We start from the raw sequence: 26,175 nt of genomic DNA, 5'->3' as shown, positions 1-26,175 counted from the left end.
GATAGTAGGATAGGATAGGACAAGGGCTTGGTCCTAGCAAATATTTGGGGACTACATTTCATAAACCTAAATTCAGTATTTGGCAAAGGGCACAGATATTCCAAGGCCGGTGTCATAAATGTCAAGAGAAGGTAACCACCTTTCTGTCCACAGTGCTATAAAATCCCTCCTGGCCAGAGGCAAAACCCTTTCACCTGTAAAGGGTTAAGAAGCTAAGATAACCTCTCTGGCACCTGGCCAAAATGACCAATGAGGAGACAAGACACTGTCAAAGCTGGTGGGGGGCCAGAGGGGAACAAAGGGTCTGTCTGTCTGTGATGATTTTGCTGGGAACAGATCAGGAATGCAGCTCAGATCTCCTGCAAAAAGTTAGTAAGTAATCTAGCTAGAAATGCGTTAGATTTCCTTTTGTTTAATGGCTGGTAAAATAGCTGTGCTGAATGGAATGTATATTCCTGTTTTTGTGTCTTTTTGTAACTTAATGTTTTGCCTAGAGGGATTCTCTATGTTTTGAATCTGATTACCCTGTAAGATATTTACCATCCTGATTTTTACAGAGGCGATTCTTTAATTAAAATTCTTCTTGTAAGAACCTGATTGCTTTTTCATTGTTCTTAAGATCCAAGGGTTTGGGTCTGTGTTCACCTGTACAAATTGGTGAGGATTTTTAGCAAGCCTTCCCCAGGAAAGGGGGTGTAGGACTTGGGGGTGGGATATTTTGGGGAAAGACGTCTCCACGTGGGCTCTTTCCCTGTTCTTTGTTTAACACGCTTGGTGGTGGCAGCATAGGGTTCAAAGACAAGGCAAAGTTAGTACCTTGAGGAAGTTTTTAACCGAAGCTGGTAAGAATAAGCTTAGGGGGTCTTTCATGCAGGTCCCCACATCTGTACTCTAGAGTTCAGAGTGGGGAAGGAACCTTGACAGCCTGTCTTTTTGCTGAGGTGAATGAAGTGGTTGGGATATGGTGGGGGTGACTGTTTATGGAGGTTTGGTGAAGAGTCCTGTCTATTGGTTGCATCCGGGGTAGAGATTCCTGAGCAGTTGTTTCCAGATTTTTGTTATGTTAAACAATCCCAGAATAGGAGATGGGCACCTGTACATCTCTTTAGTGGTATAAATGGCAAGAAAGTGAGAAAACTACTATATACTAAAGAAAATGGTCATGACTTAACCTATGGGTATGTGTACGCTGCAGTCAGAACAGCACTTGTAGGCATTCCCAAACAAACTTGATCAAAGTTTACTCGGGAACGCCTACATGAACTGCAGTCATGCCTCCAGACATACTCTAAGTGTGACCCAACAGGCTTCCTCAGCAATCCTAAAGTTCTGTATCCATCATTCAAAGCACAATATAAAAAGGTTAAAATCTTTTTATTTTAGATTTTATCAGTTTTGTAATTTACAGTAAAGATGATGAAAAGTATCCAGAAAAAAGTTACAAACAATTCAAATAGAGGACGCAAGATCCTGTTGTGGATTATTTATTTTTATTACCATTCACAGTTCACTGTCCTTTACAAATCACACCATTTATTACAATTTCTCAAAGTAACTTTGCTGAGTATTATTAAGCCAATGATTCTGGATTGCTTTTTAAAAACTCTTTATCAGGTTCAGTACTGAAAACAAACTGAAGAAAGCTGATGAGTTTATTCAATCAAATACAAGCAAAAATTTTGAAAATAAAACAAGTGCTCAGCTGATATGAATACTTATTAGGGTTTGAATGCAGCTTAGGGCCAAAACAATCTACTTTGGAGCTTAAAATACACACAATACAATTAATGTAAAATAAAAACGTAAATGGCCTATTAGTTTCCATAAAAGAAGGTGAACTAAAGAAAACCAAGAAACCATAAACTAATTTTTTAAAGGCCTAAATAACAAAGCAGGAATTTTTATTGTAACTTCTACTCCTGATGTATTGTAAACATTAATACTATATTAGTTTTGATATATTTAAGTACAGTAAATACAATAAAAGGTTGTATATTGCAGGTTTAGTATACTGGTTTCTATTTTTTATTCTAGTACTGTCCCATATAATAAATGAGGTACAATAAATGTTTTATATAGTATTGGTGCTACAACAGCCTTTTCCAGTAAACATCTGGAAAGTAGGGGAACATGTTCCATCCATTCTTCATTGCTAACATGAAATTACCAAAGCTCCAGTCAAATGAATGTTTTTATTTTCCAATTAGAGAACAACAAGAAAAGTCTTATTACTGCTTCTCTTGGGTACTGTTTATGAAACTTGTCTAAGTGTTTTGCCCGTAGGTGTTTCATCATCCATAGGGCATGAGCTGTCTCATCGCTCTTTTCAAAAACAGAAAATAGCCCATGTAGCCAGTGGAGGGGATCTGGCCCCTTCCTGACAGTCATTCCCTTTCCTGTCAAGTGGGCAGAAGTTGACTCAGTTTCATATTAAAATGAAACCCTTCCCCAAATGCACAGTCTTCTTTCAGGCCAGATTCTGATCGCAGGTTGTACCAGTGTAAATCATTGTAGCCAGTGGAATCCATGTTGAAGTAGTTCACGCCCCAGGGTCCTGTTTGACTCCTCATTAAGCTTGGAGGACCAGGTATTATCAGTTTCCAAAAATGCCTTTTTTTCACCTCCAGCTTGCTAGGAAAATTTGTCTCTCCCTCCCAGATGAGGAGCTGGCCACAGCGATCTGTGCATTTGTTACCTCGAGGCTGGATTACTGTAACCTGGCTGGATAACTGTAACTCCTTGTATCTGAAGTTCAATGTGAAGATAAGCAAGCTCCAACTGGTACAGAATGCGGGTACCCACCATCTCCATGGTTTAGGCTGCTGTGAGCACATCAGGCCTTGGTCCTACTTTTCAAAGCAATAATAGAGCAAACCCCAGCTACACCAGATTTGGATCTGTGACCACCGTGCTCCTATGGGACAATGTAGGTCACAAAGTCCAGGATGAAGTATATGAACGCTGGGAACAAAATATTCTTTGTTGAGTAGATCTGGCTATGGAACAATCTTCCAGAGGCGATCAAGCAAATTCAGTCTGACTGTCTTTAGGCAATACTGCAAAATCTTCTTTGAGAGAACCTTTCCGCTATGAGTGACGCTCACAATTTGAATACTCTACTTCTCCTATCCCAAGCTGAGTTTTAACCCCAAAAAGGGAGAAGTATCAGAGATTCTATGGATTTGTCTACAAGAGGACACTCAGGAAAGGTAATCTGAATTGACTAAAGGTGTGAATTTAAAGTGGATTAGTTAAACTGCATTAAAACCCTGTGTGGGTACTCTCATTCAGAAATAAATTTCTTTTAATTTGGTTTAGGTTCTAAACAGGTTCTTTAGGCCTTAATTTGGTTTAGGTTCTAAACAGGGATTGAATGCACGAAAATTGAATCCATTTTAAATTCACACTGTTAGATAATTCAGATTAATTTTTCTAAATATCCCCATGTGGCTATTGCTATTGATTTTATGGGGAAGGTGCTGATATACTCTAGTGATGGATGGCAGTATAAAACCCGAAAACAGCCAGACTTGTAGTCAATGGAGTTACTCTGAATTTCCATAATATAAGATCAGAATTGTAAGTGAAATAAGATTCTGCTCTTTGGGAAGGATTTTATGTTCTTGGGTCAGATCCTTTGCCAGTGTAAACTGGCATAGCTCCACTGAAGCCAGTAGAGGGGATCTGGCTCCTTCCTAACAGTCAGCCTCACAAACTTCTGCTCTGAGGAAAAACCTCAGAACTTCTGCTACCACGACATTTATGAAATAAGTAAATCAAATGTCTGATGCTGGCATTCTTGCTGGAAAGTTTGTCTCAAATCTCCTTTCTTGAAAGACCAAGTGATCTTGCTCAATTTACTGCACATTTAAATAGAAAATATAGCTAGCTAAAAACTTACTTATGTCACTTAATCAGCCTGATCCAATTTCCACAAATTTAACATCATATCCTTGACACTCCAGTATTGCAACACTTTGGATATAGTCTCTGATCAGCAGAGCTTCCTAACATATGCATATGCAGATACAGAATTTCATTAGGAGATATCTTCTTGATGTCTCATTGCTTTCTTTTTCATTACAGAATAAAGCAGGCTATAAATCTGATATACTATAATGAATTATGGAAAAGAGGTATCTGACTAATTCCATTTTTAAAGTGCATGAAAAATGTCAGTACCTATTCTTGGTAATGCAGCCTAAAAGCCTACCATGTAAACCCAGAAGATATAAGAAAACATTGTTTTCTACTTAGCTGCAAAGTAATTTTAAAAGTGTATATTTGCAAGGAATTTACAAAGCTAGCAGTATATTACTGGTTAAATTAAATATCCATAGCTTGTAGAATAATTCAATCGTGTACTAATTAGGTGCACAGAAAGGCCATTATGGATAAATTATATATCCCCCTGTTACAGACAAAGTGAATAAATGTTAATTGCTTATATTATGCAACAAATGATTTTTTAAAGATGGTGTTAAATTAGATGCTAATATTATAATTACAAAGTATTGGGCAATTTACTAAAGATTAACTATTATGATAAAGTGCAAACTGTAGAACTTGTGCAAGGCAGTACTAATGCATTTTGCACAGATATGAGAACATTAGCAGTTGATACCTGCTATCTAATGAAGTACTTTCTGTATTGCATAAAAAGCACCAATAGATTTCAGTTAGTGTTTGTCCATATATAAATGAAAATCATACTGCTGTAGTGTAACAGCCATTCTGATAGGTTAATAAAGCCCAGAATGTTGAATACTGTGCCATTGTAAGGACCTGATAATAATCTCAGGCACAAAAATGTGGTTTATCAGCTGTGTCCTGGAGTCTCCTCTCAGAACTGGAGCAGCATTGGAGCAAGGCTGTCTTTCAAAAGACATTTGAGCAAGTTGGATGTGAATACAAGCCATAAAATCCAAAAAAGGGGGCACACTTTGATCAGAAGTAAGAAATATCAGCTTTCATAAGTAAGAAATCTAATGCACCCATTATTTCTGTACTTCTTTCTGAGTCCAGTGAATTAGACTGTCACGTACACATTATGTTGTGGTATACTCTCGGTGCATTTAAAAAAATTGGTACAGTTCTCGAGATATTAGTGAGTCTAGCGGAGTTCCCCATTTGAAGTCCAGGAAACCATTCTGAAATCTATAATCTCTAAAACCAGAATGAATTTTAAGTGTGCCCACTTTCTATCTTGGGCATTTTTTAAATACTTTTTAGTGTCTTAATATTTAATCCAAATTAAAATTTAATCATTAGAAATTCACAGGAGAAAATGCTGGAGAATGCATGATTGGGAAGAATTCTGGACTTTTGTGGAGATGGAATAGCTAATCTAACATTATCACTGTGGCAGGTGTGGGGTTTTTTGTTTGTTTCTCTTTTTGATGGGAGCACGTCACATCTAAAAAGCCAAGTTTTGATCCACCTTTCACGGCTCATTGATAGACATGCCATGTGCCACTAAAAGCAGCAACCCTAAGAGCACAATGTTGCAGTAGACACTATGTGGCTCAAGCATCTACTATTCCTAGATTATTTGAAATTTAAACAATGATATTGTGAAAGAGAAAGAAATATACTATACTGCAGATTGTATTTCCTATTCAGAGTGAAATCCGCCTCTGTGCAGAGAGGATGAGCAAAGGCTTATGCACAGCTTGAGTGCTATTTGAACAATGCATAGGCCTTACGGGGGCTCTCTGCACAGGAGTGAAATTTTACCCACGTATTAGTTATGTGCAATTCAGCCAATTTCAGCCCAACTCCGAGCTTTGCCTATTGATGTCCATTCCTATTCAGTTACCACACTTAAACAAGTGCTTAAGTTCCATTGATATGAATGGGACTTACTTAAAGGTAAGCATGTACTGTGCTAAATAAGGATGGCTTGCTGAACCAGGGTTATAATGCTTGTAACAGTTAAAATAAGGCTCTATAAACTTTCAGAAGAGAAATGACAAGGAAACGCATTCTAGATTGGAGAATCAAATCAAAATACATTGTTAAAATAGGTTTCATGTAGTGACACACATGGGGAAAATGAACTTTTGTTAACGACAGACCAGATGTAGCGTATGGAGAGAAATGGAAATCTTACCCGATCCCCATACACAAATCTTTTGAAACAAATGTGGCAGTAGATAATTATTGCTGTGCAGCCCTTATAGAGCTCAGACAGATACTATTTGTACCTATAAAGATTCATTACTGAGCCAGTCCTAAATTTCTCTATGCAATGACACAATAGCTTGTGTACTTGAAAATAGGGCTCACTGTTGCAATATGTAGGCTAGAAACTATGGGCCAGATCCTGGGGTGCAATAAATTGCACAGAGTGCAATTAATGGCATATAAGCATAAAGTTCCCTTAATATGTACCTTTGCAATCTGCAAATCCTGCTGCAACTGTTCGCAGGGCCACTCTCCCCGTACCTTCAGGCTGCTCTCATTTCAGCAGGGCTTGAGTAGCCCCAGCGAGGTTGAGAACATAGCTGGGGATCAGCAAGGCATCTCAGCCACGTACCATTTCCTCCAACAACCCCAACCACTTTTCTCTCTGCCCGGAGGGAGAATGACATACAAACTTCTCTGCTGGCTCAATGCTATCAGGAGCATCTCCCTTATACAGGGATGATCCTCCCTAACAGGAGAATAACCTTTACATTCGGGTGACGCTCCCTGGCCCAAGATAGGTTAGTGGTGCAGTGCAAAGTGGTGACACCACATAGGACAATTTTGCTCTGTATGTTCAGAAGTACACATCACTATGGAAAAAAACCTCCAACAAAAGAAACAAAACCCTCAGCAGACTCACTTTAACCCACAAATGAGCAAGTTCTGGATGTGCCAGTTTTTGCATTCACAAACACCGGATATTGCAAAATACTAAAAATAGATATCAAAACAACACACATAAAAGAGCACTGGCTAAATAAAATTCCTAATTGCTTGGCAAAACTATGTTTATATCTCATTTTTTATCTGAAAAGATATACTTCCTTTGTAGGACATGGTCAGTTGTTTTTGCCTTATTTGGATGTGAATTTGATACCTAATGAAGAATATTCCTCTACTCAGCTCCAACTCACCTGTGAAGAAAAATGCTTCATAATGTGTTAGATACAATATCCTATTATGTCTTTAGAGCTGTCGCATATTTCTGATGTACACTACGAACATGTTACATGCTAGTTTGACCTTTACTCTCTTTAAAGTGTTCAAATGCAGTGGGAGATTTTCTAGTTATGTTAATGTGAAAAGTATTGATGTTGAGCTTTCCATAGTATCTTTTTCTCCCTTTCCTCCCCTGTACCCATCTGTATTTATTAAAATATGGGTTGAATCCAATGAAGTGAGTTGATGAATCTCTCTCCCTACAGTTTGTGCAGTATTATTTTATCTTCATGATTCAGGGTCTACACCAACCTCTAGCTAATGGGGATTAGGAAGAAAATTTCTCTTTGGGCAGGTTATTTCATAACTGCCTACTGCAGGGTGTCTTGCACCTTCCTCTGATGCACTGGTACTGGCCACTCTTGGTTATATGATACTAGGTTAGATGGATCGCTGTGGTCTGATCCAGTAGTACAATGACTCTTACAGCAATTCTCAAAAAGCAGATTCCGGTATGCTGTGGATGTTCAAACTCTCACAAACTAGAAGTTGCACATCTGGAATTTGGGAGAGCCAATTTCAAAACACAGACACTCAGATCCATATTTTGGCACCTAAATACATATTTGAGATATTCAAGTGCTGATATGCTCACCTAAATGTTGATTTTAGGGTCCCAACTATGAAAATACTGACTTAACAGCTGGATCCTCTTCTGGTGTACATCTGTGAATGACTTCAGTGGAGCTTTGCTGATTTACACCAGCAGAGGATCTCACCCTAGGTGTCTAAATCAGCATTTGGGTACCCATTGCTCATATTTAGGTGCCTAATCATGGATACAGCTGTGTAAAGGCAGGTATCCCATCTAGTCCTGTGAAACTGTAAAGAATTAGAAAATCACTTCAAGGTACAAAAGGAACAACTTGCATAAGTGCCCCTGTGAATGTACGCTTTTCTAAAAGCACTCAAGGGCTGTAAAAATGTGCATAAATGGCAATTTTACTGTATGCCTGGATAGGTTGGTGCTGTTCACTTACTGTATCAGTGAACTCTGAAAAATTGTATTACAGCAACTTTCATACTATGTTTGCAAGATTCATTCTCATTAATACAGTGTGAACTCACTACTTAATGGTATTAACTCATTAACATGTTGAAAAATCAGAATTCTAACACTAAATGTTTCATGATAATGCTCTAAGCATCTTGTTCCTTTTTGTCTTGGTGGTGCCAGATTGTTTTTCCAGCATTAAAAAAACTGGAATGCTATTCTGCTTGTCTTGACCACTTTCAGTTTCTATATGTGTATGCTTTTGCTCAGGGGTCAGCAACCTTTCAGAAGTGGTGGGCCGAGTCTTCATTTATTCACTCTAATTTAAGGTTTCGCGTTCCAGTAATATATTTTGACGTTTTTAGAAGCTCTCTTTGTATATGTCTATAATATATAACTAAACTATTGTTGTATGTAAAGTAAATAAGGTTTTAAAAATGTTTAAGAAGCTTCATGTAAAATTAAATTAAAATGCAGAACCCCCCGGGACCCCGGCAGTGTGAGTGCCACTGAAAATCAGCTCACGTGGCACCTTTGGCACGCGTGCCAGAGGTTGCCTACCCCTGCTTTTGCTTATACAGTTATGCACTTACACATTTTTAAAGACCAAATGCAAAAATATCAAATCCCTCCTATGCAAATATGTAGCTAATTAGTAATTTTTGCTAATACCACATGAACACACACAAGTACAATGACATCTTGCCCTCCTATTCTATACAAAGACACCCAGAACTTGGTTGATATGATATACGGTTCGTCTCTTGAATCAATGTCAGTGCTTGTATAAATCTAAGCGCTGAAAGAGATGTTTTACCCCCCCGCAAAAAATTAAAGGCAAATGTCTGTACATTAAATCTTATAAAACAGTACGTCATAATTATCATCATAGTCTGCAGCATGAAAATGGCCATTAAATGGTGGAAATGGTTATGAAATTAAGTAAATGCGATAACAATCCCAATACTTCATATATTTATCAGTAATCACTGTACTCATACTGTATCGTATGTATATATTTTCAATGGCACTATAAATACAGTTGTCAGAAAATACACATATTAGTTCTCAACGCATCTAATTACATCCTAGTACCTTTCCATCATAGTTTTAAAACACATCAGTGTTTCCTTGATTTAAATCAAAAACTCTCATCAGAATAAAATGAAGATTTTGACACGGTCTAGTATAGAAAATCAAAGTGAGAAATGACTGAGAATGTTGTTCTAGATTTCAGATTGTTTTACATTTACTTCTACCGTGATAGCACAATTTAAAATAGTAAACATAATTAAATAATACACGGTTTATGAAGCATATTGTACTACAGAGGTCTATAATTCATGGAGACCACTTTTTGGGTAAGAGGAATCCAAACACTTTATATCTCTGACACCTAGATGGAAACAAGGTCCTCTCCAAGAGGAAACAGGTAAAATATGTTTGAACTAAATTAGCTTTTTTCATATATAACTGCATTCAGCTGATTAAAACGTTATAGTGTTTACTTATGGTTCCTTTTGTCAGACATTCATCCAGTAAGCTTTGAGCATATGGTAATGGAGTTTTGTGCAGCAGGGAAACGTTAAGTGTTTCTCAAAAAATTTTTAAATGGTAAAGGCAACTATACTGATACATTACAGACATGACATATATGCTTTTTTATATTGTGTCCTAAAATCTAAACAGTAAGAGCGAAAACAAAAGGGTCAAACATGCTCTTATCTTCTTGGCCACTTAGGAACTTTATGAAACTAGTAAAGAGTACTTCACTTGACATGGTTCACCACTGTAGATGTAGGTTATTAGCTGTTCACTAGAGAAATACCGTATGTATTAACTTGCACCAGAAGAATGATCATTCATTTGAATTTATCGCAAGAATTTAACAAACAGAAACAACCAGTGAGATTACCCAGTGAGAAAAATGGTAAAAATGCCAACACAGTAATTTACAATTTTAGTGTTGATTATTTCTACCCCAATAACTTAAACTACTCAGATCCCCTGTCATCATTCCCTTTATATCTTGAGTTGATAAGATATGATCAAGGACCTTCTTCAGACACAGTGTCAGGGCTGACAATCACAATCAGCCAATCTCAGCCTTTTCTTTAGCATTCATTCTAACATACCCCATCTAATCGTAGAGAGCCATTTAATTTTGTTTTCCATTGGGTAAGGCTGTAGGTATAAATGACAATGGACAGAAATTCTTGGACAGTTGTTGCAATACAACGCAGCTATGACAGACAGTGCCACAAAATCGCTAGTGCCGTTACAATGGAGAGTGAGGAACTTGAGGCTAGATTGCCCACATTTCCGGCTAGATCATGTTTAGAAGATGACTTGGTTGTGGTTGTGGTGGCTGTGGTGTCAATCTTTTTCACAGTTGGTTTTGGTTCATTCCTATCTCCTGAATAGGCCTTCTTTTCTTTGAGTACATCTGACAGAAAAAAAAAAAAGAAAAGAGAACATGATGTCAATTGCCCATTTTAAGGGGAAGCTCAGTACAATGTCTATTACTAGAGTACCTTCTGGAGTAATCGCTCTAACTTGTATCACAGGTGCTCTCATCTGAGCGTGTGGGGAATAAGACTAAAAGTACATATAGCAGAGCTGGTTGAAATGCAGGAGCAGCCTGGGAAGTCCCCCTGGAGATGGGGTCCCCTGCCGCAGAGCTGAGAGCCTAGAGGTCCTGAGAGCCCTTGCTCCAGCCCTGACTTCCAGGGCTACCAGCCTCCTCTTTGCACAGCACGGAGCCTGGAAGCCCCAAGAGCCTGAGCTCGCTGGCAGGAAACGAGGCACACTTCCAACACAATTGTGTTTCAGTGGAAGTTCATTGAAACCGAGACTGTTGCCACAAAACACTTCACAACTAGTTTTAATGTATAGTACCTTCTAGTGGAAGGTTCCAAAACTTTGTTTCCTTCTAGTGCCCTCATCCAACTTCACAATGTCAAGTGCAATGGGATCTGGCCATAGGCCAATGATGTTTTTCTCCTGTGGTATTGGATTAGCAATTGATGGCATTATGTAAGGTTAATCATGCTTTAAATCATAATTTTAGGGGTCAGGTCTGGTTTTGTATGGGGCACTGTGTTGGTGGGCTGCCCTGGGAGCAGACTGACTCACTCACAGTCTGCTTCCTGGTTTCCCCTTGCTCTCTGGGGCCTGGGAATGTACCCAGCACCATCCCTTTACCTAATGCAATGTGTGTCCTTTGACATACTGATATAGCTGTGCTGACCAGTGTGGTATTAGGTGGAGCCAAGGCCCTACTATTCCCCAACCTTTCTGCCCAGATGAAGTGGGTGGGGATGTAGCAGCCTGACATAAGCTGCTTTCTCCCTGATGCATCTCCCCATTGAATGGGTAGATGACACAGGCAATAAAGAGATGTCCCTTTGCTCCCCATTATGAGTGCATAATCAGGCTCAATGAGAAAAAATAATCAAAAGGTAAACTTGAAATATCTTTTCCCCTCAAACCAATCAGATAAATCTACAAATATTCCCCTATTGAAGCAAATAGCTTGTTTAGCAGGGTCAGTTCTCATTTAACTACATTTCCTGGCCATTAATCAGTTTGGTTTTTTAAACGATGAAATATTAACAATTTAGCAATGTTATTTTCCCCCATACAAATTTCCTATTAGGACCCAAACCCATTAATTCCTTTTCATTCCTGAAGTTACTTTGTGAGAGTCTGTGGCTCTGTTTCTTCCTGCAGATCTTGCCTTAGGGCATGTTTTTTGATATTTCATTCTTATTAGCTCTACTGTGCCGCTTGCATGCTGTCCTATTTGTTTCCATTAGGATTATTCAAACATGCTTTGGAGTACGTTTGATGCCTGGTCTCTCCGTGTGGAGATGAGTGTACTTGGATTAATAAGTATTAGATGATGTGCTAGTCTTAATTTGTAACGGGTGCACATTAACACGTATGCATGTGTGTGTGTTCAGTTTTGAAGCATGCACAAGTGGAGTCTGAGGTATAATACATCCAATTCATCAATGGAGGCTGGTGGAAACCAAGAATCTGACCCAACATCTCTAAGGATAAGTGCAAATGAAGTCAATTTGAAACCATTTTCTTCTTGCATGGAACTTGTTAAAAATTATTTCCTTAGTGGATTCCTATACAAAATGTGGACTTTTAAAACAATGAGATGACTAATGATGGTAGTTTTGGAAAGTCCAAGTAAATAAAGACATCTATCTGTGTGTAGGACCGAAATCCTGCTGTCCTTGAGTTTTTTTATTAGCACTGTTAGAAAAATTACCATTTCATCCAATATCGAGTGCAATTCATTTGAAAACACCCAAGTGTCTAGCAAAACCCAAAAGAGCGTACTAATTAGCAGCCATTGTTCATGTCCATACTTTGTGAAAACAATGAATGCAATGTATATTGGCACAGAGAGCAAATGCCTAAATTTGTAATATGGATTAAGCAACAGCCTGATTTTAAGGTAACTCCGAATTATAGGAGCAAATTCGTGGAACAGATTCCAGAAATGTAAATGCAAACTGAGGTCATTGTCTGCAAGTCAGTAGTTTTCAACAACCATCAATAAACTCACTTCATAATAAAAATGAGCTATTGTATTATAAAATATGCATTGTTCTTTCACCAACCTAAACTGTAAAATAAATGCAAGGCATTCCTTCATATGTCTCAAAATATCAACATTAATCTGGGAGGAACTAATACTTTCTAGAACTGAAACAAGGTTGAATGCAGGGAAGGGATTTTGCAGATACACAGTGGAAACAGGTTAGCCCCTCCAGCTGCTCTCACAGTTCCACTATGGAGCATATAGCTATAGTTTCTCTTCAGTAATAATTTTGTGGTAGAGTTCATAGAAGGAGGGGGAAAAACATGTGGTAAACATTTAGAAAATATCAGTATTCTGAGAACACAAGGAAAAACAGACAACCTTCAAAGGGTCATTAAAGTAAATTAAGAATAAATCACTGAAATAGGTGTGTTCTGACAGTGCTTAGCTTCCCCTTCCATCACTGTCATTCTCCTTTTCAACTGGGGTAAAGGCAGCTCTACTTCTGTTTCTCTACTGCGGTTTATATCATCCCAGCCTGCTGACTTCAGCTCTCTTGGGCCAGCTGATTAAATTAAGACCTCACTCAGGTAAATCTATCCCTCTCTTTCACTTGGCCATGCCCAGCATTGTAACTTGATTGGCCTCTATAAATCAGGCAGGGCTGAAACTGTATTAATTCATTTATTTTTTTTTATATTGACTTAACCAAAAACCTAAGGTAAGATTTAATGCTATCAGGGAGGCTGTTGGTTTTTAAAAGCCTTTGTCTCAGCAGTGACTGCTTAATGCACTACATAACAAGCGCTAAATAATACATTAGAAAATTCTCCCTTTAACATTTCCAGGGGAAGGACTAACATTTTAAACCTCTCTCTCTGCCTTTATAGCAAAGGGTATTCGCTGATGCATTTCTAATTTGGGGTTTAACTGTGCACAACTGATATTTTAAGATGCACCGTTTTAAAAAGGACCTACCGTGGTTTAAATTCTTTTTCAAACATGTATTTACTTTTTATTCTACAAACTTAACTCTTATAAGTATTTAACATTTTATTGCACTTTGATGAGCGTTTCCATTGCTTACTCACGTGTTTTGGTGTTTGCTTACTCATGTCTCTCATCTCATCATAATTGGGTCTGCTTATGTTCCGTTTCGCATTGACATTCCCATAGGAAAGAATAGTGGTTGTACTTAAACATGTGTCAGTGTTACCACTGGCGAAACAAAATCCCAATCCTAGTACTGCCAACCCCAAACCTTCAAAAACCAAGAGTCAAGCCCCAAAAAGTCATAATATTTCTTTTAAAAATAAACTTTGGATTCTTTTTACATTATCCTTCTGTTTTTTTGAGACTTTAGGGTTCATGCTTTAAAGCTTTTCTCCACAACCATGACTTTTAAAAAATTGAAAGCTGAGAGTCTTGTGTAATCACATGGCTCCAGGAGCTCAGGCTTTAAGAAGATTCCAAATAACATGAGACTTGTGATAAAATTGAGAGAATTGGCAACACTGGATCTTGATGTTATGTTTTATTTATTATATTTCAGTTAATTAATTAATTAATTATATATATTTTAGTAACTTCACTGTATTTAATATAGGGAATATCTGTGAAGTGCAGCATTAGGAAATGTAGTTTGTAAGTTCTTTGGAGCAGGACCATCTTTGTGTTCTCTGTTTATATAGCACCTAGGACAATGTGGTCCTAGTCCATGACTGGGGCTCCAGGTGCAACCACAATACAAATAATGCTGAATTAATATTGTCTTAGGCATTTAAAAAGTGACAACTGCACATGAGCGGGAGGATTTGAGTAGTTCCAGCTGTCATGAGGTGATCTTCAGAGGACTAAATGCTTTGACAGAGGCACTAGGATAGCAAGGTGAATTTCAGTGTTTTACTTTCTTTTAGAATTATTTGTTGTGAATAATCTGATTTGTTAGTCAGATATGCCCCTTTTTCTGTTGGTAAGTTATCTGAACACATCATGATTTTTTTACTAATTTGTCACTCAAATAGTATTATTTTATGAAAAAAGTTGAGCCCATGGATTATTTGTGTGCTGTCCATGGTGAGTAGTCATTCAGGGGAAGACCCACCAAGAGAGACAATGAAGGAACAAAAAAGAACAGTGGAGAACAAGATTTCCAGAATGAGGGTGTGAAGTATGAAGCACACCAGACAAATCAAGGAGGATGAGAATGGAGTAGTGGATGCGAAATATGGCTAGGAAGACGTCATTGGAGATGTTGGCAAGAATAGTTTCAGTGTCATAGCCAAAAGAGAATGAATAAATTTAAGGAACAAGGAAAAGGGAGGAGCTGGAAATGAGACAAGTGAGAAAACTTGGTGGTGGTGGTGGTTATATGGCAGAGGAGGTGACAAGTGATAGAAGGGGAAGAGGAGGAGTTGGGAGATCATGGTTGAACTTTGGCAATCACTTTGATGTCAGCAAGATGTTACATGGTGAGAAATAGGTGGTGTGAGATCTGAGGGTGGGAAAGTAGTGCTGTGTGGCTAGGAAGATGAAAGAACTGGAGGAAGAATTAATTTATAGCAGAGGAAGATTGTACAGTCATAGGACCAGGAACTGAGCAAGCCAGGGTTGGATGTTTGTGAAATGGATTTTGTGGTGAAAGAGGGCCAAAAGCCAAGAGTGGCGAGACTCTGAGTGTCTGTCTTCCCTCTAATTTAAAGTTGTATTTATTAATTTTGTAGGAAACAGACATGAGTTGTAAAACACTGTTACTTTCTTCCTCCCAAACATACCATGTCAATACACAAAGTATTGCTGGGTGATCACCTTACACTTTGATTGAGTGTTTGAATGTGAATATAGGATTCTAGGGAATATACGTTTATTTGTGCACACTTTTTAGGGGAATGGAGGCATGGGTGGGCATGCATTCCTGCACAAAGAAGAGCTCCTCCCCAAACATTTGTTCAAACAATAAATGATTCCACAAGAGTTGGTGGAAAGGTGGAAGAAAGTTTATGAGCATGGTCAAATCAAATTCCAATTCTGATCTTGTGAAAATATTTGTGAACAACTTCCCAGCATTCAGCCAGCTCAGTTGCCTTGCACATCATAAACATTTAAGGTATGCAAGTATATTTATTTCTACTTTTTCAAACGTTTATTGATAATACAAGGCCAAATGTATCAGAATAATATATAAAAGCTCAATCAATGTTATCTGTTTACAGATTCTTTGCCTTTTTGCCAAAGTTCACTGAATTAATTTTATTGAAGGGAAGCATTATGTAATTTTTTCAATTTATGTCTTCTACATATACTTGCATCTGAAGAATTCCAAATAAAATCTAATCATTCCTTTATAAACTGTAGCAGTTTCCAGAGATATTTGGTGTCACCTTGTCCCCCTTCCCCTCCAAACATTGTATCCAATCACACTATAATCAGAGAATTCTCTCATGGTTTAAGGTTGACAACTGACATAGTACCAAGGATGTTAAATGCCTACTTTGAAACATAACCATTTGTTAGATACAATCCAAATAAAGACTTCATTCAAAAGTTTAAAATAAAATAATAAACAATAGATGGATGTACATTCATGTTGCTAAATGTGCCTGTAAGAAAGATAGCCTTTCCAAAATCTGTCATCCCTATATCTGATCGAACTATTGGGTATAACAGATTTGAAAGAGCATTCGCAAGGAAGACACATGCCAAGAACGTACGGCAATGTCTTCATTGCAGAACTTACTCAAGTTATCTACACTCAAGTTACTCCTCTCAATTTAGCCTCACTGGAGTGAGAGCAGTCAAACTGTGAAATGACACTTGAGCTGCTGTGTTCACACTGACACTGCACTCACTTGTGAGAAGCACGAAGACTTCTGGGGTCCCACCCCATGATTATCTGCAGTAAGTTGAGCTACTCTAGGATTTCTTTCCCAGTGACTTGTGGGAGAACATGTCTGTCCTTTCTGGACATATGAGTGGAATTGTGGGAAGACATTGGAGGACTAGTGGCACTCAAAGGACACAGCCTGCATCTCCACTGCAGAGTGCTCATGTTAGCAGCCAACCAGTTGTGCTCAAGTGAGCTTTAGCTCATACCCCCACACTCCAATTAAGGTTACAGAGTGGTAGCCATGTTAGTCTGTATCAGCTAGAACCCACTAGCCCACGAAAGCTTATGCCCAAATAAATTTGCTAGTCTCTAAGGTGCGACAGGGACTCCAATTAAGGGTTTTTGTGTGATCAAATGATCTCTGCAGTGAAGACAAGCCCTATGATTTCCTTGGGTAGGTACAAAAAGAAAAGTTCATGATTTGTCACAAGAATTTCAACAATTAGCACACAGCTATGTTTTCCTTCACATAACACTTACCCTGCACTATGTGCAACCCAATCGCCAACAGAAAAAGAGAACAGATTGTGAAACACCTGTTTGTAAAAAGCTAAGCGCAGTGGAGTAGACCTCTACTGTTTCATGCTGGAGAACATAAATACACTAACATGTGACCGTGCTCAACTACTATTGAGTTATTGGTTACATTTGATTTTGTCTTTCATAAATCAGCAGTTAAAGCTAACTCATCAGGTGAACTATCGCTCAAGAAAAGCTTGCAGCTAAAACACATCCAGATGTTACAACAGGAATGTTAAAGCCTCACCTCTTTGCCAGGAAACAGAGTGGTGTGCATACAGATTCTGGATGATCAGTGATAACCTGTCAAAGCCTAATGACACTAACCAAGATAGAGATGAATAGTGGAGGAATGTTCAGCTGTACCCATAGACCTTCGCTCAAGTTGCAGTCGGGTGATTCTGATTAATTGCAAAGCTCTATTTCCAGATCAGATGCCAATTTTCTAACACTGTTGATGATCAAACCTAGTAATTTGTTGCCAGCTCCTCAGAGAAACCCTAAGACAGGGACAATCATTACATTTATGATGCTGGCTGTGTTGTAAAACTGCCTGAGAGACTGAAACGTTGATTTGTTATGAATATTCAAACATTAAGTTATGAAATATTTGGCAGAGAATAAATTCAGGTCTTTGTTAGTACTAATCATCAGTGAACTTGATAAGATTTTTTTTCTTATGTAAGCAGAGGATGTAACATTTTGGGAAGTCACCAGATGACACTATTGCAGATGCTCTTGCTAGTTGTTTCTCTGAATTTACTTGAGGTAGATCTTGAAGACAGTCTCTGGCCTGCTTTTCTTTTAGAAACTGACCATTCTAAAAACAGAACCTAAACCTCATTCTTAGGTCTTAGCTGCTGCCTACAGCAAGCAAAGGTGGTACATTCAAATTCACTGGGGTGGTTAAGAAAGTTTAAAGTGTGGAAAATATAATTCAAAACTGAGTCAATACATTTAGGGTTTATTATGGTAAAACAGTAACACACAGCTGAGATGGGCCAGATCCTGGACCCTGCTCTGCTCTCATGAGACACAAAGCAGCCATAAAGCCAGTTTAAATGGGCAGTGGAGGATTCCCTCTGCTTTTGATGTTAATATGTGGTGGCATATAGCCACCGTAGTGGCTTGTATGCCATCCCCTCATCTTGATCCCCTGTGTAAAGGGTATGGCTGGAACATCCATAATCCCAGTGACCCCCAGCTGCTGGAACAGCTGTTTGGGGTTGGGGCAATTGAATGTCAATTAGAGCAGCCTTGAGGCTGCTCTGACTCCTGCTGAGGACTAGACCTGTCCCTAATCAGTAAAGATGGCTCAAAATCCGCTAAGATCCCCCCATTTTGCACTGAGTACAGCTCATCTAGACCAGAGGATCTGGGCCACTGTTTAATTGATCTTGCATCCTTGTTAGCTGTTGTTAAAGTTGCCTCTTGACAACACAAACAAAACACTTAATGAAAATTACTTGACATTGATGTTTAGAACATTTAGTGTTATCTTCAGCTCAAAGATCTAACCACAGATTGCTATACAGTAATGTAACTGCCTCTCAGATGGGACTGAGAGTCTCATAAATACTCACACCAATCAATACATTCCTTTGGAGAGGCTAGCCAGCATGCTAGGGGAAGTTGAACATGTGAGGCCTTGTATTGTGTCCCTGTAGCTTTCATGTAATTGTTCTGCAGTGTGTTGCCCTGGTCCTGGCCCTGACATGGCCAATTAAAGATCATCAAATTCTTTACTAGTGTGTACAAATACTACTGCCCTCTACTGAACACAACCAGGAAGTCCTGCTTAAGTGTGTGTTAGGATTTTTTATCGACGCTCTGAGGGATGGGCAAGCAAATTTAATTCAAATGAGAACTATTAATTTTTGCTCTTCTGTCGGAGTGAGCTGAGCTCGAACCTTTCTCTGACGTTACCAAAAAATTAGTGTGCTGTGGTGCCTCCCCTCACAGAAACTGCTGTACTTGCCTCCCTCAATCCCTGACAAAATAATGCTTCCACTGAGGCAAAGGAGAGACTGCCAAGTCCCCTTTGACTGCCAGTGGTGCTATTGTCAATGAAGAGCGGCAGCAAAGAGAAGAGGTAAGAAGGGTGATCTTCTCAAAGTATGGGGCACTTGGATAAGCTTCAGATGACCATTTGAACTGGATATTGACAAGTCCATCTCTTCTTAGTCTCACCATCTGGTGGCTGCACTGTGAGGAGAATATTACTGACAGGCAACCGATTCTACTTTAGTGCAAGAGGTAAAACAGTGATGTTTGTGGAATGGGAAGTGAGCCATGGGCTCATGAGTACTATTCCTCATGCAGCCTGCATGTGATCAGCTGACAGCTGTGGAGTGTGTGCACATAGGAGGCTCGGGATCATTATGCGAGACGAACATACAACCCCTGTGGGGTTTGCTTTGAAGAGAGTCACAGAGTTTGTTTTGAATAAAACCAAATGCAGAGATATTTACCAGTCTACTCATGATTATATGGGCTTAGTGCATTGCGGAGAGAGCTGGAGGGACCAGCTACTACCACTACACCTCTAGGCTAGGACAAAACGAAATACAGAACTTGAGCCAGTTCCCAAACACCTTAAGGAATGTCAGCTTTTGGGGAGAACTTTCACTGTACTGAAATCTGTGACCTTTCCTGGGTTTGGTTCTCCCCCCGCCATGAATTGCACAAAGTCAAACCTGACAGGGTCTCCCCAGGCTTTCCTGCAAGCACTGTACTTTGAAAAGACAAAAGGTATCAGTGTATATATTGGGCAATTTGTGCCTTGGTCATGAGTGAATTATCATGGTTGGAATGAGAATTATAACATATGTTTCAAGTGAGGTATCAGTACATGCAGTGATTCTTGACGTTGGTGCTCAGTCACTTGGTGAGTTTTACTTCTAGCTTAGTGAGAAAATTAAAGCAAGGTGCAACCTGCTGGAACAGGCTCTTAAATTACAGTAGGTGCTGCAGTATTATTATTAGCTTTTTATCACCTTCGGGAGCACAAGCTGAAATTACTTTTACATATCCCAAGGAAGGAGCCCTGAAATCTCAAAACAATGTAATATCCCTAAAATGCATAATTATTCAACAGCACCAACAATCTCCAAATGATGTATTATTCTGACATCGTGACCAATACTAATTATTTTCAAATGTAGCTGCGGCAGACAAATAGGAGAAATGAAAGATTATCCCTCTTAGAGGGGAATTTGAGAACTCTCCAACTGTCAAAAAGACCCTCCCATCAAGATTGGAGAATTCATAATTTGCAATTCCAAAAACGTTGAATTTTTGAGCGTAGATTTTTCTGCAGAAAAAAAGGATGTGGTAGATAATGTGATGTTTATTGAAGCAGTCAGAAGTAAGTTTAGTACACAAGCTTTGGAGCCAAAATGACCTCTGAATTAGATAAATAGTAATACCTTTTTGGTCTCTGAATTTATGTAATGTTCTTAGTCTATCAGATTCTTCATATGAATCTGAGAAATGTGTACCTGATAGGCTGTTTCCACACAAAGCTCCTTGTAGGATTGTGGCTTGAGGTAGTAGTGAATGAGGAGCTATAGAAATGCTAAGGAAGCCCCCTGGAATTAATACAATACATAGTAGATGCACAAATGAAAACTTCAAAACAAGTTTCTAAGGATACCTTCCTTTCCATTCTGGAAACTTTGATGTGTGAAATCCTTGGCTACCCAGAACTGAACTGATGACAGCTGACTTCCCTCAATTTACTCATTTAAATAGTTATCTCAATGGGTTTAGGTCAGGGAGAGGAAGATACCTTGGGACACAACATTGTAAGGGCTAGCTGACCTCTATAGTTGGCACTGGTGCAACCACCGCTGGAATACCATGACCAGTTCTGATGCCCACAATTCAAGAAGGATGCTGTTAACTGGAGAGGGTTCAGAGAAGAGCCAGGAGAATCATTAAAGATTAGAAAACATGCCTTAGAGCAATAGACTCAAGGAACTCAATCTATTTAGCTTAACAAAGAGAAAGTTAAGGGATGACTTGATCAGTCTATAACTATCCACATGGGGAAAAGATACTAGATAAGGGGCTCTTTAATCCAGCAGAGAGAGGCATAACATGATCTAATAGCTGGAAGCTGAAGCTAAGCAAATCCAGACTGGAAATAAGGTGTAAATTTTTAACAGAGGGTTATTAACCATTGGAACAATTTAACAAAAGTCATTCAACAAAAGGCAAATTCTCCATCACTGACAATTTTTAAATTAAGATTGGATGTTTTTCTAAAAGATCTGCTCTAGGAATTATTTGTGGGAAATTCTATGCCATGTGTTGTAAGGAAGTCAGAATAGATGATCACAGTGGTTCCTTTTGGCCTTGGAATTTATGAATCTATTCCATCTGGGACCTCAGGTGAGGGACAAATTCTAGAAAAACTAGATGGGAGGAAGGATGAACTTGTAAGTACAGGATTGGATGGGGGCTCAGAATACCTGGGTTTAAAACCTTATTCTTCAACAGACTTCCTGTGTGCCTGTGGGCAAATCACTTATTCTGGGTACAATGGAGACAATATTTCTTCCTATCCGCACCCTTTGTGAACTTTGAATGTAAGCTCTTCAGGACAGGGACTGTGCCTAGCATCTCGGGGCTCCAAAGTTTGCAGGAGCTTCTAGGCACTACTGTAATAAAAATAAAATGTGTGAGAGAAAGGCGAGAGTGTGGGATAACTGCAGGACAAGTTGAGATGTCTGGCACACAGAAGTCATACTTAAACTGTAATGGCAGCCTCCTTCCACCACTCCCAGCAATCAGTACTCTATATAAACTTATGTGCAAGCAAGGTATTCAGTATCCCATTGACTGAGCCATACAGTAGTAAGGAAGTCTGTTCCTATATTTGTTTTGCTTTTGATATACAGCTGCTACAGTAAGCCAGGCATGATTTTCATGAGGCACAATAAAATTCTATTAGTTCCAAGAGCTAAAAAGTAAACCCACAGAGATAACTGCTTCAGCCTCCACAATGATAAAAATGTCAAGAGAGGCCAATCTTCATTCCTTTCCTTGGGAAGAAATCGTCTAAAACATCCAACCTGGGTGTATCAGTGGTAGCTCAGTAATCAGTCAGTCATCCACAACAAAAGGTTTCACAATGTTGTGTGTATTAATATAGGACTTATTCAAATGCAGACAAGCTGAAAGCATGTGTTCAAAACATGCCAAGCATGTTTTACATTTCTCTGAAACATCTGTTTTTATTACAGTAGCAGAGACGCGTTTATCATGGTTTCATGTTTAGGCTTAATTAGCTTGCCCGGTACCCCAAGTGTATGAAGCACAGCTGACATTATATTCTGGTACATAATATGGAAGTAACTGTAAAACATGATGTTTCTGGTATATCTGCTTATCTTTTGTTGTAACTTTTCTTCTAATGAAAGAAGCCATTAAAAAGCTCTGTGACAGCCTCACTGTATGGTACCATTAATTAATTATGCCTAGAAATTCTGTACATACTTCACTAGTAACCTACAAAAGCCAAAGAGTGACTGATCCTGCATGCTTTGCACGCTCAAGACTCCCATTAAAGTTAATTGGAGTTGCGGGATGCAAGGAATGCCGGATTTGCCTTTATGGCTAAAGACAAATGCGTGCTCCCAACTTCAAAGGTTAGGTATTCCTGCCAGTCTAGGGGGTGCACACGATCACAGCACCAAGCACTGAAGGCATCTGCTAAATGTCATGCCACAGCTAAAAGCTGTAATTAAAAAAAAAACATAAACAGACTCAAGGAAGAAAAATATTAGTAATAATTGAAAATGCTTTGGCTGTTGCATTCATCCTGATGATCTCATTCATTCTGGTTAAAGAAACTACTCTCAATTGGCTGACATAGGGTGTGCTTTGTTTGTGTTCTCATTCTACCCCCATCTTTCCCAGTTAACTTTTATTGCTCAATGCAAAGGTCAAACCAAAGACTTAATTAAATTGAATACAGGGAAACGATAAACTTATTTTGGATGGGGGAATGAGAAACCATTTCAAGTCATCTTATTCCTCTCCCCCACACACTCCTCATTTTCTTCAGACTAAAAAGAGCTTGTATTGAGGGTAATCATTTGCTTAAAGGGAAACTGCACTTACTTCACTCAAAAGTTTACATAGTAAGAATGGTTTCAGCCCATTTATAAACAGTTAACAGCATTTACAAAGCTGCAATTATAAATGCCATTTTTAATTAAGCTCGGCAAATTCTGAGGCAGATGAAGCCCCATCTTGCTAAAAACAGATCGTATTTATGATACTGCATCAGCAGTAAGAAAGTCCAACCGACAGCAAGGATCTGGTCCCCTGTGCTTATCTTAAAGCACTTCAGTGGTGTCACTGAAGTAAACGCAACTACTCACGTGCTTAAAGCACATGTAAGTCTTTGCAGGACTGGGGCCTAACTGTAAATCAAATTCTCTCACAACTAAAGAGTCAAACCTCAATCAATTGCTCCCATCAGCTCACCCCCAAAATTTACGAAGCCTGATTCTTGCAACATGCTCTACAGTTCACCAAATCCAGGTTTCCTCCACACTAGTCCTTACAGCAATGAGGAAATGAAATGTTTCCTGCATTTCTGTTTTTGGGGGGTTTATTGCAAATAAATCATCATATTAAAAAAAGACTTTAAGTCCTGGTACGATGGAGTCACGATTTATGTTCAGTTACAGAATAAACACACCAGAATCACATTTAAGCAAACATTAACTGAATTTTTTATTGCACCTGTTAAATTAAATGACAGTGGAGGTTAGTCATAATGTAAAGGGAAAGTTCAGGTCCATAGATAAATTCATAGGAAACATTTGTTCATTGAATTTTGATACCGTTCACCTTCAGTGGGAAGTGAAATAAAAAGAAACTATAGCAAGGTATTATTCTGAATTGAACATTTTAGACATATTAACAGATGCAGTAAAGAGAAAACATCATAGTATTAGACTGGTTTCTCCTCTGCTCTGGAAAGTTTACATTACCCTTTTCTCATGCTCTAGTCTGGCAATATTCAGCATGCATACCCTCTATTTCACACTGATAGGCTTATCTGGCAACCAGAATCTCAGTTCTATCACAGCTGACAGTTATTGATGGAGAGGTTGGTTAGAGCCATCACACTACTGAATATTAGTAGCAAGAAGAACATGTTTCATGTAGAAATACCAAAAGGTTTAGAAACATTATTGTATGAATAGCATACTGTGAAACTGATGAACCTTTTCTCATTCAACAGGATGAATATTCAAATCAATGTAAGTATAAAGGAGACAAACAACTAAGGATGAAAAGTAAACTTTTCTAATAAAATGTCTCACAAAATGAAGTGCATTTGCAATATATTAGCATGTAAGAAAATTACCTGCAGGCAATACATGGCTGTGCAGCAAACAAGAGGAAGGGAATTCACATTCAAAGCAGATACTGCCTTCTAATGGCCCAACTCCACTTCTGAGCTGAATTTGGCCCGCCGAGGGGTTGAATTTGGCAATTCCTCTTGTGCTGAGGTATTGTGGCACATGTGATATTAGATCAATGGGTTCTAAACTTGTCTGAGACCTCCTTTTTCATAGCAGGAGCCCCCTAAACTCACTCTGGGTTAGACAGCAGCTGTCTGAGACTCCCCATCCCTCCATTCAGCAATATTGGAAGGGCAGGGTGGTCCCACCCTCTGACCTGTTAGTGAAGAGCTGAGGGTTGTAACTCCCATGTTGACAACTCCTGTGATCGATGAACATCACATTAAGAATCAAAACTGAGGACCCCAATGGGTCAAACTTTCAGCAGGCCTCTAAGTGTGTTCATGTATTTGCGCAGGCGGTCTTAGTGATATAAAACCTGTGCGCTTCCCCACAACCTCACCTTACCTGCAGCACCCCACCAATAGCTGATGCCCAGGGGCTGAGAGTGTAAAGTGTTTTTGTTTTTAAATAGGAAGAAGCTGGAGGGACGGAGAAAAGCAAGAACCTCAATGGAAGCAAGGAGAAAGTAGCTGGAGTCTCCTGGTCAGGGAATTGAAGAAGCTGCTGATCTACTAGATGATCCTTGCAGGCTCTCTAAAAAGATGGGAGACCAGCAATGCTTGTTTGTGTATGCAAAACTAACATGTACATATGCAAAGTGGTTAGTTCAGTGACTAAGTATGGTACTTGATTTGTGAATGTTTTGGTCAGTGCAAAGAGGCTTTGACATATGCTCAGTCTCATCTCTGAAACTTATCTGTTATTGCCAATTTTCTTTTTCATAATTGCTTAAATCAGGGGGAAAAAAATCTGCTAGAACTTCATGAGTGCTGACAAAATGTGCTTCAATAGATCTTTTGGCACTGTTGAGGTCTATTATGTAAATATGCATCAATAGATTTCATAAAACAAATTATGTAAATACCTATTTAGGGACTTTTAAAAATGCATATTGCTCACCTGATATTTAGAGACAATTAATGTATATCATGTAAATCTGCACTTAGGGATTGCTACGTTACAGTCTCTGGATGACAAGGCCTAACAAACCCTTCTCAACGTGCAGATTCAATCTTGCCACGATGGAATTATGCTGTTAAATTCGATGATGTCATGACCGACTGACGGCACATATCATTGACACTTTAGGTTGTAACTGGCTCCTCCAATTCAGCTGCTGTACCAGTACTTTAAGGGCCTGGTATTGACTTCAGATATGCAGCTCGGATAGTCATTCATTTAGGGCTGAGGAGATTTCAATTTTTTAAATAGTAAACCCCCATATTTTTAGGAACATCGAAACGTCTGTGGGGGTAGGGGATTCAGAGCCAAAGTTACTGTGCAGTAATTACGGTATTTTTAAAAAACTGGGCCCAACCCTATAGCCACTGAAGTCAAAGGCAAAATTCCTTGGAGATGGGAAAGACTGGGCCCATGTACAGGTTTTCAGACTATAGTGGCTACACCATATAGCGCAGCAGATTGGGAATGGTGTACAGAGCATTTAACGTGCACTAACTATGTCAAATCTGGCCTA

General features: G+C 38.9%; 1 protein-coding gene across 4 annotated transcripts in view; it reads right to left on the bottom strand.

The window, feature by feature from the left end:
* LOC102940836 (glypican-5) overlaps positions 1-26,175 on the bottom strand; it is a 614,981-nt gene that overhangs the window by 6,559 nt on the left and 582,247 nt on the right. For 3 of the 4 annotated variants that reach the window (XM_043522374.1, XM_037908861.2, XM_027826956.3), the window contains one exon: positions 1,455-10,628. In XM_043522374.1, coding sequence (XP_043378309.1) covers positions 10,426-10,628 — 203 coding nt within the window. In that variant the 3' untranslated portion in view covers positions 1,455-10,425. Of the gene's footprint in view, positions 1-1,454; positions 10,629-26,175 lie in introns of those variants that run through there. The other variant, XR_006283739.1, reaches the window with a different exon arrangement.

The sequence above is a fragment of the Chelonia mydas genome, chromosome 9 (assembly GCF_015237465.2).
Source record: "Chelonia mydas isolate rCheMyd1 chromosome 9, rCheMyd1.pri.v2, whole genome shotgun sequence".
NCBI lineage: Eukaryota > Metazoa > Chordata > Testudines > Cheloniidae > Chelonia > Chelonia mydas.
This window is presented reverse-complemented; position numbering and strand designations above follow the sequence as displayed.